The 20,432-nt window shown below is 30.3% G+C and overlaps 1 protein-coding gene across 2 annotated transcripts in view; it reads left to right on the top strand.

The window, feature by feature from the left end:
* Positions 1-20,432, top strand: part of LOC143234279 (serine-enriched protein-like) — a 36,565-nt gene continuing 16,133 nt past the window's right edge. The window contains exons 1-5 of one of the 2 annotated variants that reach the window (XM_076471519.1): positions 1-331; positions 6,418-6,626; positions 8,246-8,390; positions 16,023-16,140; positions 18,244-18,401. In XM_076471519.1, the coding sequence (XP_076327634.1) occupies positions 6,442-6,626; positions 8,246-8,390; positions 16,023-16,140; positions 18,244-18,401 (606 nt within the window). In that variant the 5' untranslated portion in view covers positions 1-331; positions 6,418-6,441. The remainder of the gene's footprint in view (positions 332-6,417; positions 6,627-8,245; positions 8,391-16,022; positions 16,141-18,243; positions 18,402-20,432) is intronic. The other variant, XM_076471518.1, reaches the window with a different exon arrangement.

The raw sequence follows: 20,432 nt of genomic DNA on the forward strand, positions 1-20,432 counted from the left end.
CGGTTAAACGTAATTAAGCCTACCCATAGAAATCGATACCTTATTTACGCGTTTCTTTCATTTATAACATCTAACTTGTTGCGCCCCCTCTCGAGCTTCTTTGCTTCATCCAACCATACTGTTGGTAATAGTGTGTTATGTTTTTGTGAATGAAGTCGAGTTTCTGTGAATGGAAGGAATTCATTACAAGTGACTTGGAACATGAATTAAGCATCTGTAGTTTATGAATAAATAAGTTATTAAGCTTATATATATATACTAATTATATGCAGTACTGCCGTTGTCGGTGCATTAGTTTCGTTGAACGAAATCTTGTAAAAAGTCTTACTAGGTAAGTTAAATAGAGGAAGTTCACCTATAGTATAGACTAAAGAAACGGTGAAATAAAAATTAGGGCTAATGCAAACTTTTAAGAGTACAATTTATGTTTAAGTTGAACATCTGTCTTTAATATTTGGTTCAGAGTGAATTTCTTTATAGTATTTGAATGTTTATTTTTTCAACTCCTGCTATAACTAATAACTAACAGTTCTATTGACCTTCTGCAATGCAGGTTAACTTAAACTGTTAGGTATAATTTCAATTCTTTGTAAAGCTTTCATGTTCAGTGAAATAAACATATTTACAGGAGCAAGTGTGCAGTTTTTAATATGTTGATACGTGATACGAGTATACGGTGTAAAACAGTACAATGAAAAAACGTCTCCACTTCAGCATAAATTTGTGAAACTTTTCAACATTTAAAATTATTTTTGATCGTTAATTAATCAAAACCATTTAATTTAATATAAACATCACACCTTTGCATTGCAGTATAAAATCAAATAATGTGTACTTCAAAAATTGTTTGAATTATCACTATAATTGTCATGTTGAAATACAGAAACATTTAAGCCTTGGATATTTTAAGATTGAAAATGTTTTATTTTGCATTTGTAAAACAGTGAAAATTTAGTGAAAGAATAAATATGATATTGGTATATATTTAAATAGTAATATTAGTAGCTTGGTAAGTCATGAACAAGTTGTAAATTAACCTTATTTCTACTCAATTACCTGCAGATAGATTAAAGATTGGTGCACTACCAGAATAAATTAATTTTTTAAGCTATACACAAATTATAAAGATAACTTGAAAACTGATGAACATTCTCTTGAAAAAATATAATGTGATAATTCTTATATATGCATTTTAAATATTTTGAAACTCATTGATTTCAGTCCATTTTTATTTTATTATTACTTGTGTTTAATTTAACTCACATTTGTTTTCTACAGGTTTTTGATTTAAAGAACATTTTACCTTTTTAATTGATAGACCTTAATCCTGAAATTACTTACTTTTTGAATACCATTTCCTACATGTGGTTACACATTATGAAATAGACATCATATTGAGTAATTTTTAGTTTTGTCTATTACAACTGACAAATTAGGTGAAATTGCTCATTCTATATGTAAAATACAAAGAGAATCTCAGTGGTAATTAGTGGGATTAATTGTATTATGTATAGTATTTTTGTTTATGTTTTTGTGTAACTAATACTCTATTAGGCCTTTATAACCAGGAAAGGTGTATATTTAATGTTCAGAGAAAATATATTATAAAATGGACTAATTTTACATTTCAATAGTTAAATGTTTTTAAGCTTTCATTTGGCATAAAAAGACTACATAAGTTTGTGTTCTTTATAAAACATCATGATTTAAAGCTATAGAACATAAAATGTGAATAAAATTATACAAGGAAAAGTTCAAGAACATGAGAAATTTACTGATGTGCCCCCCCAGTGGTACAGCAGTATGTATGTAGACTCACATTGCTAAGAACTGGGTTTCAATACTCATGGTGGGCATAGCACAGATAGCCCATTTTGTAGCTTTGTGCTTAATTCTAAACAAACAAACAAAATATGTAACAAAATAAAATTTGTAAAAATGAGGACAAATGCATTACTTAATGAGTGTAAACTAGGCTTACATCTCACAAAACCATATTTATACTAAAAACATTTTGTGTTTAAAATTTATTAATTTTATGGTTTCTGAAAAACAGCATTTCTCTAATATTTGTGTATTGATTCTAGATGCCTTAATATAGAAAATACAATTTTTTATTTTTTATTTAGAAACAATCTTACTTCATATGTTGTATTACATATTAAAAATAAATTGCATTATATATACATCAACAACAGTTTCTTAAATCCCAAGGTGAATGTCCTCTAAGTGAATTTATTTTGCCTTTTTTTGTTTGCTAAAATATAAATAACTGATAGGCACAATCAGTATTTATGAATTTGAAACACATAAAACAAGATGAAGTGCTTAATTGTGAATAGAGCTTTTTTTGTGGAAAAACAAATATTTTGTGCAATGTAATATTTATTTCTAATTTGTTTTTTAACATAATCAGAACTAATATAGAATTTCATTGATCAATAAGAATATTATGAAAAACTATTCAAAATAGTTATTATTAACAATTATATTCAGCATAATTTGGTGTGAAATCATTTTAATTTTACTAAACAAATACAGGGTGTTCGGAAAGTCACTGTGCACTTATATATTTATTAACAAACATGCTTCAATATAGAATACAGGAGGTGAATATGAATGACAATTATAAACAATGTTGAAAGTGACCCCTGTTGGCATGAATACAGGCTTGGATCCTTCTTATTTTGTTTCTAAACACCGATATCAGTTGCTGGCTTGAAATAGACTGAATAAAATATGATTACAAAACTGCACAGTGACTTTCCGAACACCCTGTATAATTTTAAATGGGAAAGCAAAATTTCATTTTAATACATAATGTAAATATTCAATGAATTAAAGTGGATTGTGTAATTAGTATGAGCTTTGTACAACTAGAGAAAACCTTGGATGATGGTCATAAATGCAAGAGACATATCTGTAATGTCATTTTTATTAGTGTATGACAGGCCTTGGGCTGTTCTGTTTTAATTTTAAATTTAAGTAATTTGGTATCCAAAGGTTGATAAACCTTAATAAAATCAACCTTGTTAAGTTTATCTTACCTATGCAGCCTTTTTGTGAATGCTGTTTTCTGTATATAATAGCTGATGGTGATAAATATGACGTCAAATATACAGTTTATTTATTTTATATATCTTATTATGAAATGTACCAGAAACTGTTTTATTTTCTTTTAAACAGATCTGAATTGAGAAAGTAATTAATTTTGTAATATAATTCTTACACTAAGTTGGTAATTCCATTTTATATAACTGCCATGACATAGTTTCATTAATATTGTAGCTCCATGCTAAGAAGGTAATGTGGTTCAGTAAAAGTTTGTATGTATTAATTGGTACAACAACAAAACATTTTAAAGGTGTTTTAGGGCTTGTGTTGTGAAATTCCTAAGACACATCAATACATGATACATCTTGAAGCTACATTATACATGTTAAATGGTACAACAACAAAACATTTTATAGGTATTTTAGGGCTTGTGTTGTGAAATTCCTAGTACACATCACTCCATGATACATCTTGAAATTAATATATAAGTGATTTACTCTAATTGGCTCATAACTATAGTAGTAGAGAATCTTGGAGCCCTTTGCTGCACATCAGAATCTATTAATGAATTTACTAATAATTAAGTATTTGTAGAAACATTATATGAAATAATTTTCTAATCATCCCAAAAGTTTGTTCTTGGAACCTTCCTGACAGTTTAAATGTAAAGCACTTATTTTATCTCTGTAGTAACAGCAGAATGTGATGTTACTATATCAGATGGAAAAGATACAATCCATGAAACAAAGTCATAGAAAATTTGCCTGCCCAGTTGCAAATATGTCTTATTTTTTTATCGTTATGAAACATTTACATGTAAAAATTACATATGATATAACATGATGGTAAACTTGCAAATATAACAAGAAAATACAGGGTGTTCAGAAAGTCATTGTGCAGTTTTGTAATCATATGTTATTATATTTCAGATTTTGATCCCAATATGGTTTTAACAACTGAAGAACGTGTATGGCTTGTCGAACACATATTCCAAGGGTCACTTTCAACATTGTTTGTAATTGTCATTCATATTTACCTCCTGTATTCTATATTGAAACATGTCTGTTAATAAATATATAAGTGCACAGTGACTTTCCGAACACCCTGTATTTGTATATAATAAGAGCTTTGACTCTTAAGACCTTTTTGAAATTTTGTATTGGGTAAGGGTCTGGCATGGCCAGGTGGTTAGGGTGCTCAACTCTTAATCTGTAGGTCACAGGTTCAAATCACAGTCACATCATACATTTCTGTCCTTTCAGCTATGGTGGCATTATAATGTGTTGGCTGATCCCACCATTTGTTGTTGAAAGAGTAGCCTAACAGTTGATGGTGGGTGGTGATGACTAGCTGCCTTCCTCTAATCTTACACTGCTACATTAGGGACAGCTGTCACAGATAGTCGTCTTGTAGCTGTGTACAAAATTCAAACAAATAAACAATTTGTATGGATGAACATATTGTTAAAGACAGGAAATAATATCTGAAGATAAAACATTTAAGTTATTTGAATTAATTAATTAATTAATAATTCCATCAAGTGGAGCTAGCATTGCATGAAATATTTTAATATTTGAATTAATACTTTATTCCATCAAGTGGAGCTAAAATTGCATGAAATATTTTAATAGAATAGTAGATAAACATAAGAATTTTGAACTTTAAGGTGTTATGTTTAGTAAGCAACATTTATTTTTAAAGGTGTTTGGTAAATCTTGTCATTACCGTTGAATGTTTATGAATCATGTAAAGGGCTGAAGTATATTATCTATAAGTTAGCAGAAGCGAATCCTTATAATTTACAAAAATCTAATTTCAGTGTTTTTAATGCTTAATCTCATCACTGAGAAAACAAATCTTTCCATAATTTATGGTTATACATATAAATATTGAAGTTAAATTAGACAATAAATGTTTGTGGATTCTACCTGAGAGTTGAATTAACAGTTTCTGGGTTTGTTTGTTTTTTAACACGATGATAGTTTTAAAATAAAGCTGAAGAAAAAATATAAGCATAATCATAAAATACAAAAATTATGGTTTCTCTTAAAAACAAACTAGCTGTTTCTCATTTTTATTATTTTGTCATTCAACAAAGTGAGTGAAGAAAGATAACTCTTGTTTCCAGCATTGTAGTCTACTGAAATAACACAAGGAACTGTAAAAAAGAAATTCTTTATGGTTTAAGCTAGTAAAAGGGCATTTGTTGGAATTATTGCAACTTTAAATACAGTTTAGAATTCCTTAAGATGACAAAACTATGCAATTATAATGGTGAACTGAGACAGTTTTGAGTTTAATTTTGTCCCATTTGATTTAATTTACAGAAATAGCAGGAAAGGAGAATTATTTTTGGTAAAACAAGCCATATTTTTAGGTTGTTACACAAGTCTACATTACAGTTGTTACTGTAGATGACAAATGAGCACTTTGTGTAAGTACTTTAGAATACCATGTGTATAATGGGAAGAGACTGGGTATTCTGACTGTCCAGTGATACTGTTTAGTAATTTTAGCATTAAATCTTCAAATGTTCAAATATTATAATTGGATAAGTTTTCAATTTATAGGAAACATTATTCTTATTAAGGTGTAATAGACCCCAAACCAATTAGAGGATTGTTTGTTTCTGAATTTTGCGCAAATCTACATGAGGGCTATCTGTGCTAGCCGTCCCTAATTTATCAGTGTGAGACTATAGGAAAGGCAGCTAGCCATCACCATCCACTGCCAACTCTTGTGGTACTCTTTTATCAACAAATAGTGGGATTGACCATCACATTATAACACCTCCACAGCTGTAAGCTTACGGTGAGCATGTTTGGTGCGACGGAGATTTGAACCCACGAACCACAGATTACTAGTTGAGCAACTTAACTACCTGGCCATACTGACCCCAATTGGAAGAATTTCAATTATTTCCTGAAAAATGCTACAAGGTTTTTACACCAAGGGTCTATCTGTTTTGGTAAATTTTATTATTTTAATAAATATTCTCCTTTTACTTTCAGTTTTAACTACTGTTGAGTGATATTTCACTTTTTTATCTTTGTAACTAGTAGTTTTATCTATTCTATTATTGCACCAAAGTAGCTTTGATGTAATTTTTTTATGTCTTTTGTACAGTATTTATTGTTTCATAACTATTGAAAACAAGAGTAGAGTAGGAAATGAACTTTGATAATTACTTGTTTGTTAATGCTGTACCAAAATAAATTACATCCTTGCTAATCTCTTGTTTAATGTACAAGAGCTTAATGATTATAGTTAAATGTTTAGTGCATACAAGTAATTTGTAATTAATTGTTTTGATGGAAGTCGCACATGTATCATTTTAACTTATAATTTCATAATTCTCTCGAGCAGGTTTTATAGTTAATATACAGAATGTCGGAAGACTTGTTTGGTAATGAAGATGAGCCAGATTATTCAGTTTTTGAAAACAAAACTGGTTTAGCAGAAGATATGAAGTTTCTGGCGAGTATGCCAGAACTGTGTGATGTTACCTTTCTAGTGGGAGAGACACGGGAACCAGTCTGTGCTGTGAAGGCTGTACTAGCAGCAAGAAGCAGGTATTCTAGTTTATAAATAAAATTAAAGCTACATACTGGACCACTTTTAATCAGACAGGATATTTAAAGATTTTGATGACTTAAATCCATATAATGGTTAACGGTAAAGACAAACATTAACAACTACATTTTTCTGTTGACTGTTGTGTGAAGGGTTTCTGAAAAGATATCAATGTGCAGTTTAGATTGCAGGACTGAAAGCAGTAAAAGGAGGTTTTTAAATTTTTAAACTGCATTTTGTTGTAAGAAAAGAAGATTTCTTTCAGGACTTAAGTTTTCAAAACGTGTGTGACAGATGGTCAAGCTATGGTGTCATCCTAGCCCCACCTACCCAAGTGTCATATATATTATATTCCTGTATATAAAATGGCATGGTAAGTACGCAAGGACCATCTTTACTATTCCATTCTAAAAAAGAACTTGTAACATGAGTATATTTTTGTAGTGTCAGTGTATTTGCACTCATGCAAATTTGTATGAATTCAATTTTCTCAGCTTCATCCACATGAAATCTGTGCCAGAAATCTGTATCTGAAATCTGTATATGTAAATCTGTAAGTCAAACTAAAAAAAAAAAAGTAGTTGTATTTCTTTGTGTGTGCTTCTCATCTTTAGGTTAATTTCTGTAAACACATTTTAGATTTGTATAAATTACAGTTTATTGTGAATCAACTTGTTTACTTTTTGTTAGTAAAGACAGAAAATCTTAAAAAATAGCTTCACAAATAAACTTTTGCTTTAATTCAGTGAACCAAATTTTAGTTATAAATTGGACTTTTAAGAGGCTTAATTTCAATTTACATTTGATATTGTCCAGGATTTTTCACTATGGAAGAGTAAAACTTTAACAAGTAAATTCTCTTATAAACACAGCTAGTCGCAGGAATTGACATAAACTATGCTGACTAAACTACCATCATATAATAGCATAAGAAAAAAAATGTCTTCTACAGCATACTTGAGGCTTTGGAGGCCATTTTAAGTAACAGGTTTGTTGCAAAACGTACAGAACTTTTGATGTAGGAATGTGGGTTTGTATAAGTACCTTGGAATATCATTATGTGCATATAATGGAAATGCTTTTGGTGTGTGGAAACACACTGATATATACTGCACTTAAAGAATGTGTTTTGTTTTATGAAGGAATATGTGGAAATCTGTAATGCATAACACCAAGATTATCACCATGAGTCATCCCAAGAAACAGATCTAGTATCACACACGTGTTAATTGGGTCATTTATTTATATGTAAATTCATGGCTTGTTAACCCTTGAATAATTTGTTCAGAGCCATTATGTATAAGTATTAATTCAAATTTTAAGAACTGCAAAGATTTCTGTTGTATATTTAGATTTCTAAAAAAGGAAGAAAATAATAATAAATATCAAAAAATAAGCCAAACATAAACTTGTAAAAAAAATAAATAAATAAATAAATAAAGAGTAAAATTTGAGAAGAATCTTAGATCCAAATGCTGATTATTTATCAATTATATTAATTTAGAATGTTGCTTAGGTGAAACAGCAGTGACATAGTAACTATTCTAGCTTCAACACTTTAGATGAAAATACTTTAATTATATAGTTTTAATTTTTCCATAAAAAAATTATATTTCAGAGTGTTTCACAAAATGTTGTATGGACAACAACAACAAACTTTACGAGAAAATCCACAGAGAAAACGAGAATCCAGCAAAGAAACAAAATTAAAGCTGTTTCTTAAGAGAAGCAGTGAGCCAATATTGAATATTCAGTTTCCCCAGGTAAGTACAGTTGTACAGTACTCTAGATCATGTTATAATAAGAAATGTACTGTTGTAACACCCTTAGAGAAAGGGTTTATATGTTTCACTGCTGGTTTTCTAAGTGTGATCCTCATTACAACTTTGATTCCAAAATTTGCCAGTAACTTTCCATACACATCTGATGGAATATATACAGCTACTTCTGTAGAGCATATTTAAATGTAGTGAATTGATAAAGACTTTTCTTCCGTCAGGCAATGTCCCAAAGTTCCAAATGTATTCAGATTGGTGAGCTCTAGAATGGCCAAAGTAAATTGCAGACTTATTTTTTCTGTCTATACACATCATGATACTTTATAATGAATAAGAGATGTGCTTCTTCCATATAGTGTTCAGTAATGGAAACTGTTTAGCAGTGTTCAGAATATTGCAGTGTGATAAAACGTTTATAGTTTCCTTAACTGTTACTAGGCATTGAAACTAGCTTAAATAAACTCATACAACAACAGAACTCTTACCATTCTTAAGAGTTGGGATGATGCACCCACATCTAAAACATTCCTTATGCTGCTGTTGGTAAAGTATTGGAAGTTATTAATCCATACTATGATTTTTTTGTTGTTGTTGTTTTCCCATCAAACCAGTGTTGACACTTTAGGATTATTAGAACTAATATATTGCACCATCTTTATGATAAGTTGCTTTTGGGTTGCATGTAACTTGTCTTTTAAATTACCAGCATTGAGCTCCATTTGCTTAGTGGCTCTGCTTTTATCCAGTTCTGAATTCTCATTAAAACCTAAGGTGATGAATATGATGCCAGTTCCATTCCATAAAACATATAAAAGTTTGTATAAAGGGGTAAGTGATTAACTTAGGACAACTGGACCATTATTGCCCATAAGCATGGTAATTACTATTGTTGTTTTTCTTCTTCAACACTTTACCCACATAAATACGAACTACCAGTGTTTCATCCAGTAATCACTTCTTTTCAAGATCTGGTGTCCTTTCTTGTCATGACACCTTAACATCAACAGGCTAACCTTACATAGCAGTACGTCATGCATCAAGTGGTCTATCTGTGAGATGGGAATAAGGCTACTGCCCATTCAGTTGTTTACAATAATGTGTAGTTTAGTTGTGATTCACAACTTCACCAAACTCTTAAGAATGTTTATGATGAGAGATAGAATGGAGAGAAAAGCATTTATGACACACACAAACAAGCATTTATTATATCATTAGTACAATATATCTTTCTAGCATTTTAAATCATTACTTTCTTTAGATATTGTTTCCTTAATTCATGTGTAATCACACTTCTAAAAATAAATCTTGAGTTTCAGTGATGTCGAGAAAACTCACTTGTAGAGAAATATATATGCAAAAACGGCTCGTTTGTGTTGAGAAAATATTTTACATAGAGGAGCGAACAACATTTTGACCTTCTTCGGTCATTGTCAGGTTCACAAAGAAAGAAAGAGGTAACTGACCGGAAGCTGACCACATGTTTGGAAGGGGTTGTGTAACTAAGTGTTGGAATTTTGATTTGTGATTTGTGAGATATATTTACTTTTGTTGGTTGATTTTGCTTTCTGTCTAAGTGTGTGCGTATAATGTTTTCTACGGTTTGTAAAAGAAACTTATTGATGTTGATGAAGTATTGTTTTATTTTGTCTAATTCATTGTTAATTTTATCTGGTAAGCATAGTTTTATGAATAGCTGTGAATCAAAAAATCACGAAACCATATACTGCTGCATATCATATATTCCCGACATCAGCAGACAAATAACCAATATTTGGCAAAAACTAGTAACAAAATATAACATTCCAGTTAATACCAAGTTTATTCAAAAACCAGGCACAAAACTGAGGTCTATACTATGTAAAAACTACACTGACAAACACCACACCAACATTATTTATAAAATACAATGTGATAACTGTCACGACTTCTATATTGGAAAAACAAGTAGAAAAATGGAAACCAGATTCAAAGAACATAAAAAGTCACCTTCACACGTTTTCGTACACTGCAAGTCAAATAAACACAACATAACCATAGAAAACACTCAAATACTAAATAAAGAAACAAACATAAACAAATGCAAAATTAAAGAAGCCTTACTTATACAACAACTTAAACCCAAAATAAACCAATATAAAGGGATGCCTTTATACCTATATTAATATAATAAAATAAAATTATATATTCAAACATCTAACACTGCCCTCTACATTCCAACACTCAGTTACACAACCCCTTCCAAACATGTGGTCAGCTTCCGGTCAGTTACCTCTTTCTTTCTTTGTGAACCTGACGATGACCGAAGAAGGTCGAAAACGTTGTTCGCTCTTCTATGTAAAATATTTTCTCAACCCAAACGAGCCGTTTTTGCATGTATAAATCTTGACTTTGTTCATATTCAGTGCACAAAACAAACAGTTACTGCTTGCAAATATCATTTGAAGTCATCTTTCAGGTTTGAAATGAGCTCAATTATTTTTCAGTGGATCTTTATCCATACCCATCTGTTTTGCTTATTACTTCTTTTTCTATGCTAATTTGACACCAGCTTATAATGCCCAAGTGTGATTAGTAACATGAGTGATTTTCATACAATATGAATGTATATTTATCCATACTAGAACATATACCCACAGCTGTCCTTGGTTAAGTATGTTTATTTAGTCTAACTGGTATAAGCAGGTACTGAATTGTGATTTTACCCAGCCTTCTACAATACTAAATATTTATCTCAACAAACTCTCAAACTGATGTCTATTTATATTCTTTTCTTTTTTATACAGGTGAAAACTCCATCTATGGTCATTCAGTGATGCATTTTCATGCATTAGAGCACCTGTATTCTCTTGACATAATCAAAACATCTATCATAGAAAACACTCCTTTGTAATATTGTTACAGTTTTGTTCTTGGAAACTCTTTCCAAAGTCTATCTAATGACACAAGTGCAAGTAATGGAAACCATGTAGCAGTGTTCAGAATATTACAATGTGACAAAACAATGGTCAAAGGAAGCATTTTATAACCTTTCATACATTTGCATTCAAAACTTAATTAAACAATTTTATTATCAATTTATGTTAGTACACTAGGAATTAAAATGTAGTTTATAATACAGATTTTTGTATTATTTAAGTTTAATTTTAAAAATAAATGTTTAAATAGGTTCTCAGTGTGCAACTCTTGGTCACATGACTTGATAGTGCTGTGGTTTTTCATTTGTAAATTACTTTATCTCTTCCTTACAAGTGCTTCAGATTGTTCAACTAGTTAAACATTCATCCTGTAGATATTGAAAAGCTATAATATAGACTTTCAACCTCTTCTTGCTTTATTGAAATATCACTATTTATTCATCCAACATTGGCATGCTCCTCCCATACACTCTGTCTTTTAAAACATATTTATAGATCTCTGTGACATTGCCATTGGGTATGTTTTTAACTCAGAAAATGCAACTTGTACTCTACAGGAATCACGTGATAGTCTATTTTGTTTGAGTCCTAAAAGGTGATAATTTGCTATGAGGTCTCAATATGTTAGGACCAAAGACATCACTTCAAGAAATAGAGAATGTATGTTTTTTGGTTGTTGTTTTTTTTAAATCATATTTGAAAGCTACATGGATTATTTTTTGCATATTTTTGTGGATAACAATGTCTCCTTTGAATCGATATGCAATGATTGAGTTTATAAGTCCAGTATCCATTCCCTTCCAAGTGACTTAACCTAACCTTTCCAGCCAACCAAGTCACTCATATCTTCCATCTTTGTTTTGAAATTGTGGTTTCTGCACCTGTACTTCTTGGTAATCCAAGATTCTGTACCTTATTAATCTTGGAAGTTCTTTTTATGTCTGCCTCTAATGTTCTTTTTTTCACTACAAGTTGCTATAACTTGATATTCACAGAATACTTTTATCTGGTCCCTTGCAAGATAAGCTGAATATATTTTTACTTATTTTTTGTGGGTATTCACTTTTGTCACAGAAGCTTTAATTATGAACAACCTTATGTTTTTATCTGTCTGTAATTCTTGGAATGCGTCAAGGCTTTTCTAATCATTCATCCCCTTCTTGTGAACTGAAATCTTAGTTTTCACTGGCAATCCTCAGCTTAAATTTTTACCATCTGTTTGTTATACCATCTTTCTATTAAGACATAATTTCTTCATATTATCACTCAAATACTCTTTCTGTACAAGGTCCCTCACTGATTTTTCACAGGAAAAGTTTTGAATTTATTTTCAGACTACTTCCTTTTCAAGACTTGAGCTGCCTGGCAGGGTGATGGATAGTTTTCCCTGTAACCTTCCCTCCAGTTTCCTCTCTGTGATCATTCAGACCCAGATCATCTTTTTTATCCTCTGCAAGCAGTACGATGTTACCTCTGTTGTGCCGTTCCCTTAAGAGGCAAGCAAAATTGTCTTTAAATAGAGTGCAATCTTCCAACTTCTTGAGATTTATCTCTTTTAACTTTTAACAGCTAGAATATTCCTCCATGGGAGATGAAAAATTTCTTCCTTTTCATGTCACTTTCTGCCAAGTTTGTCATCTGGTGGCTTCTGTCGATACACAAGTATTTCTCACATACTCTATGGTTTGACATATTTTCCCAGCCACACCTCTATGGTTTATCAACAACCTGAATGCATCAGGCAGTTGAGTAGCCTTCACATTCTGCCTGCCATTGCAACTCTTTATTTAAATAAAAAAAGAACATTCTTTTCAAAGAACTGTTGTGAAATACCAATGATATTAGGCTAAGAATATTGTTTGTTAGGGAAGAATGGAGTTTCTTCTCTCTGTGAGTGTTTCTGCCACTGAATTTTATTTATTTATAATATTCATTTAGTTCTTTATCATGTTTCAAACTACTAATAGTGTTAGTTCAACTGTGATGTTAAACAGCCTGGGGCCCTTATTCAAGAAAAGTAAAAGGATGTAGCATATTATTTTACATTTCTCACATATTTCTGACATCTTATTTTTAAACACACAAATCCTGATTAATTCTTCAGTACATTTTATCTTTCTTCATTAGTTTGCTTAAGAGTATAACAATCTACAAATCCAGTAAATACTCTTCATGTCCATAACATCCTAAAGGACTGAAAAGTGTTTACATATTTTCAGTTTCTTGGGTTTTTAAACTTAAATTATTAGCATCTTCTGTGCAAACTGAGTAGTGATCTTCTATTCTAAGACAATGACATTCTGATGGTTTCAATTTCAGAACTGTTTTATATAACTTGTTAAAGACATCTTGTAAGTTTTTAGTGACCCTTAAAGCTAGCCACAAAGACTGTGACATCATCAAGATAACAAATATGCTTAGAATATTTTAATCCAGAAAAAATATCTATAAGTCTTTGAAATGTAGATGGTGTTTGCATAATCTGAGTGGCATTTGGTTAAATTAATACATATCAGATAATAAGATAAAACTATTTTTTTTGCTATTTTTCTTATCCATCTCTACCTGCATATAACTACTTTGCAAATCCATAGATATTCGTTTTGTTTCAACTTTTTAATGTTCTCGAATATTGGGTGATGCATATGCTTGATTTATTCACTTTGTGAAAATTCACACAAGTGCATCCTTCTCTTCTTTTTATTTGGATGGGGGAGCTAAACCATTGGAATGGCATATGGGCTACTACTATTTTCTGTATTTTCTCCCTGCTCTAGTATCTTGTTTAGTCACTTTGATTCTACTCTGTGTCTCTCGAATACTCATGAGGGTCTTTGAAATATGGTTGTTTTTTTCTGATATATTATTTTAAGCTTTACTTTGTTCATACATACAGTAGGCTTATCTCTTCATACTCATTTAACAACTTCACTATTGTACTTTTGTGTTTTTCTTTTACATTCTGCAGTATTGTTTTCCAGTCTAATTTATTATCCGTTCTAGCAAAAGTACCCGTCTCCACTTAGGTTAATAGTGTGTGTATATATACTTTTGTTGCTAAGCAACATGACATAAAAGTAATTGTTGGAACACATTGTTACCAAACTTCACTGGCTTTTCTATATATTAGAAGCTGTTATATATGGAATCACTTCTTTTCTATGTGGTTTTTTTTACACGCTTGCCTCATTAGAAAGATGCACATGCATAGAATAACTAATACCTGACTGCATACACTCAAGGTCTACTTAGTGTCGGTTCAAAATTTCTGGAGCTTTGATTATTCCTTGTATACATATGTGCTTGTGCATTTCTGCCTATGGTTTTTGTTTGTAATATAAGAAGTTACTTCTTTTCAGTTTTTTTTTTTTGTTAGCTTGTCTAATTAAAAAGGATTCACATACACATACACACATGTGGATAAGTAATAATACCCAGGTGCATATCCTCAGCATTCACTTAGTATGGGTTTAAAATTTCAGGTTTTTAGGTTCTTTGCTCTTGGCACTATCTATGGCAGTCAGATATTCTTTTGTATGTGGTTTGCTGCTAGCTTGTCTCACAAAAAGATGTGCATGCTTGGATGAGAAATAATATCCAGGTGCACACCCTCAGGGTCTACTTAGTATGTGTGCAAAATTTTGTGTTTCTCGGTTTTTCCCTTCTGAAGCTATGGAATTCACACATGCACAAACTGACATTCATAATAACAGACATGCCATTTTAGTATTATAGATATCTGTTTTTACCATACTATTCATAGCTGCTATTTTCTTTATTTTATTAGTTAGCATATTTTTGAGCAGTGTTATCTTTATTTTTATTTAATAATACCTTTTTCAGATACTATATTTGTAATCACTACACCTAATTCTTCTATTTTTCCTAGTTCCATTAATATCTCCTTATTTGTGCCAAGTTTCTCAACCTTATTTTTTATTTAAGTCTGCTACTGTTTCTTCAGTTTTTCTTCCTTTCTTATTAATGTCAGCCTCTAACCAGTATATTGTTGCCTGGAGACTAGATTAGCTTCCTTAATGCTATTTTATAATTCCACAGAAGCCATGCCAAAAACCTTTTAAGCCCTAGTTCCTTTACAACATGCAAGTCTGTGCAGGGGTCAGATTTTGTATCTTTGAATGTCTCTGTCTCTGTGTGCACTGATGAAAAAATTTTGTTCTCGTGTTTGACCTTCTAAAGCTATTTTATCACATACAAAGAAAAGCAGTTCTAATATAAGTCACTTACTTGTATCTGTACCTAATATTTTCCTAATGCTTTAACAAGGTGACCCAGGTAGAGATTAAAATGCAATAGAAGATTTCTTCCTAGACATTATCCAGTAACTTAGGATAATGGTTTAGTAAATCTTCATTAACAGGGACTCTTTTACTCCATTGTTAGCTAATTATATTTTATTCTTAAAAATAACAAAAAAGAGGTAAAACATACTGCAAAAATATAGAAAATATTAATAAGCTATTTTAATGTTCACAATGTTTCAGGCCAGAGTGATCTTCCATACAATATCTATTTATCTAACCAGGTTTAATTAATGCTTCTACATGTATGGTACTAAAAAAAATTCAACTCTGCATCATTTGCTAATGAACTGCACTTTGTTATGTTATGTTTGTTACCACACTTATAAGTTCAATAGAATTAATCATTATAGATTTTCTTTTAAATATGTTGCTTTCAGACTCCAGTGAATGCTCATCAAACTTTGATTGTGGAAGAGTTTGAACCAGATGTCTTCCGACAGCTTATTGAATACATTCACACTGGCTGTGTCACACTGCAAGCTAGAACTCTTCTTGGTGAGAAATATCAATATTATAATCTCAGCTGACAGTTGCATTAATACTATTCACCTACAGTAAATAGTATTAATTCACATCATGTAGGGAGGGATGGTACCTTATTGGTTGAAACAGACAATAAAAATTGGTTCATTTGTAATAAAAGCAATAGTTTTAACATATTCTCAAAGCAACATCAAACTTATACCTATTTTTGGTAAACTAGTTTGATTATAAGGAGACAATGTTTTAACATATTCTCAAAGCAACATTAAACTATACCTATTTTGGTAAACTGGTTTGATTATAAGGAGACAATGTTTTAACATATTCTCAAAGCAACATTAAACTATTCCTATTTTGGTAAACTGGTTTGATTATAAGAAGACAGTGTTTTAACATATTCTCAAAGCAAAATCAAACTATATCTATTTTGGTAAACTGGTTTGATTATAAGGATAAACAGATACAGAACTGAATGTGAAGGTCAGGAATGTATTAAGATATGAGTAACCTATACTTCAGTGCAGGAACTTTGGCAGGAATAGAAAAGTAGGAACACCATACTTAGTTTCTAAAGGAATGAACCTCGATTTAGATAAAGCGACACAGATTTCTGTGTGTTCACAGTAACTAAGATGACTGATGACTTTATATATATATAATAGTCATAATGAAAATTTTCATTTTTGAAACTACATTGTGTTCAAAGACAATTAACCCTATAGCAACAGACTCGTGTATTTTATGTGATGTTGTAACCACCAGGTAACCATAGTGTTATACGTACTATGACTGAAAGTATTTGATGTATTTTCATGAAATTTGTCAAGCTTTCAGTAAATATGTAGTTATTTGTAAACAAAAAAATTTTGTAAATAGAATTTTTAATTGTTTGTAATTATGCAGTGCCTGAGTGCTGACTGCTCTGAGATTTTTATTTTAAGATTTAAAATGATTTTCTTCATGAGAACATTTTAGAATTTGTTTGAATAATCCATAAAACCTCCTAAATAAATATTGAGTGTATTTAGCCACAACATAGCAACTTATAAAATGGCTGTTTAATTTTGTTTTTCAAGTACAAACCTTAAACTCCATCTCATGACCAATTTGAGATCTAATTACAGCTATGGCTATTGAGGATTCCCTTTTTTTTTCCTTTTGAAAAACAATATTTTATCTGTTATTTTGTACACAACAACTCTAAACATAGTTGGTCAATTTGACCAACCTCATAACTACCATAAAAGGAAATAATTAAAAGTTTTTGGTTTTTTTCTTGTCTGGAATGTCTGTTATGTGAAAATCTCATGCACACAAAATAACTGATAAATTTAAAAAATGCTTCATTGAAAAAGAAATAGTAGAAAAAACATGATATATTTATACACCATAGTAACAACAGGACAGTCATACATCTTAGAATTACAAATTTGAGGTGAAAATTGAGAAGATCAACTTATAATTATCTTGTTTTTGTAAATAAAACTATAAAACATTTAACAATTTTATCAATAACCTTCTGTAATATCTTAAGTAATTTTTATTCAGTGTAATTTAGTTTATACACATCTTCATAATGATTCTAAATATTTAAGAATTTATAATTACAAAACCTTTTTTGGAATAATAAATACATTGATTCCCAAGTCATTGTTTGCTTTTCATTGTCTGTGGTGTGTACATGTACCACAGAAGTATATATTTATAAGTTTAAAAAAATGTAACTGATCAAAACAAGTATTAGAAGTGTGATAACATGCAGATGTAATGTAATTTTTAATTTAGTTGCTAGCACAAGAAAGTTGTAACTAAGTGGTTTCTTGTGAATGAAAACTGGGCAATTTCATTTTATGTACTTGTTGAAAATATTTGTTAAATTCATTTTCAAAATAAAAATGTAACAGAAAACTCATCTAAGCATGATTATTGTCAGTAGGTTTAATTTTTGAACTAATTTATTAACGTGAATTTTCTGTAAGGAAGGTCTGTAAAAAAAAATTATAAAATTATGATACGTATAATTATTTAAAATAAATATATTCAATAAAGCATTTTAAAAACTAGAAACCTACATTTGGCTCTCTATAAAATATGTTTATTTCTTTACTTTGATAGGTCTAATGAATGCAGCTGATTATTATGGGTTGGAAGAACTGAGACGAGCATGCATGGGGTTTGTTCAGTGTTGCATCAACGTAGACACTGTTTGTGCTCTGTTATCATCTGCTGAAAAGTACATACAGTACAAGTGTACTAAATCATTAGTACAGAAGGTAAAGTTCACTTCAGATTTCTGTATGTATAATTTTGAATATACTCTCAAGTACTGTAGTGAAAATAAATGAAGTATTTAAGCTCTCTCTTCTGCTGAAAAGTACATACGGTACAAGTGTACTAAATCATTAGTACAGAAGGTAAAGTTCACTTCAGATTTCTGTATGTATAATTTTGAATATACTCTCAAATACTGTAGTGAAAATAAATGAAGTATTTAAGCTTTCTCTTGTTCAAATGACAAGTAAAGTATGGTGTAATAGATTTATTATATAGAGTGTATCATGCAGTCATCCAACCCACATCTCTTATGGTTTGTGGAGGTTCTACAGTGTATGTAACTGGTAGTAAGATAGTTTAAAGTGACTGTCGTTTTAGCCTTTGATCATGTGAACAACTGGTTTCTAGTTGAGTTTTATTAGAAATATGTCTGTTTATGCTATTTCAAATAGAATAACTTACTAAAGTTCTTAAAAGCCAAACTTGTTATATTTCATTTTGACTCAAAAGGCATAGCTGAATTGGATTGCATTAGGCAGCACAGGTCAAACATGAGTAATGGATATCATGTATATTGATGTGATACCATTAATCAGCAGACAGTACTACATAACACAACATTGCCAGATCTGGATTTGTCTCTAAATACATATTTTCATTTCTAATAATAAAATTATTGAGCATGAAATAGCTTCTTTATTTAGTTTGAAGAACGTGCAACTATATTTGCTGAAAGTAATTACATCAGTAATTGCTAATGACATTTTTTTCTTTCTAGGACTAATTTTGTATGTGTAATTCAGCATAAAGTGGAGGTTTAAAAATATGGTATCATAAACCCATAAACAGGGGTCAAGCTAGACAGTCAGTCTCCCAGAAACAATGGGAATTCACTTCTCCCTCTAGTAGCCAACAAAGGAAGTTTTTTTGAAATTAAGGAAACTGCACATTACAGTATCAAATGCATTTACAATGTGAAAACACCATTTAATAAAGGAAATTTTGTTCATTCAGGGGATAATATATCCATAAAGCATATTTGTGTGTACGTGTGTACTTACAATATGAAGCCTTAAATGCTGGTTGTATTGTATGTTTGTTTAATTTCAAAACTGTTTTCTTCAGAATATAAGGAAACTCTTTCAATTATTTAATTTTATTCATATAATATTTTTTTCATTTTGAATCAATAAAATAATGTCTTCATTCAGAATAGTACAAAACTGTTTTTTAAGTTAGGTGCATTTTAATTTTTATTTTTTAACTTCCATGATTGTAGGCCTAACAGGATTTTTGCACTCATACACGTACGCATTGCTTTTTACCTGCATTTTTACAAATTGAGCACCATTAAAATCTCTTAGTACCTTGCATATATCAATTAACTCATTTACAGCTAATTATATTTAATGATCAAGAACCCACTTTTTACAAAACAAAAGTTTGGAAAAGGACAGAATGCATAACAAAGAAAATTTTATTGGACAATGTTTCAACAAAACTATGTCGTCACATAATTTTGTTGAAATGTCGTACATTTATGATAAATTTTTTTTCATTACTTGTTAAAACTGTCTCAAATATACATCTTATTAGTTTGCTAGAGACATTTTCAGTGAACGAAGATTACCTTTCGAGTTAGCAATATAGAAGTTTGGTTTGATTGCATAATCAAAATGCTGTTATATCTCTAAATTGATGAATAAATGTAATTTAGAATATCATTTTATGGTACGTAATATACATAATTAAAAATGGCCTGCCTTGATAAACGATCCAATGAAAAATACAGCAATTTGTATGGCAAAAAAAGATTACACTTTTTTAATCATCTTTAACATTTTAACCTAATCTCCTGATAATGAGTAATTCAGTTTTGCTATCAATACCCTATACAGTCATTTTTTTATCTTTGTTTTGAAACAAACTGTCTGTAACAACTTATATATGTAGTAGTCTTGGTAGGGAAATTAGATTTATCATGCTGATTGGCTTATGTCTGTATATTGTTACATCTTATAATTTATCTT

This window comes from Tachypleus tridentatus, chromosome 12, assembly GCF_004210375.1.
Source record: "Tachypleus tridentatus isolate NWPU-2018 chromosome 12, ASM421037v1, whole genome shotgun sequence".
NCBI lineage: Eukaryota > Metazoa > Arthropoda > Merostomata > Xiphosura > Limulidae > Tachypleus > Tachypleus tridentatus.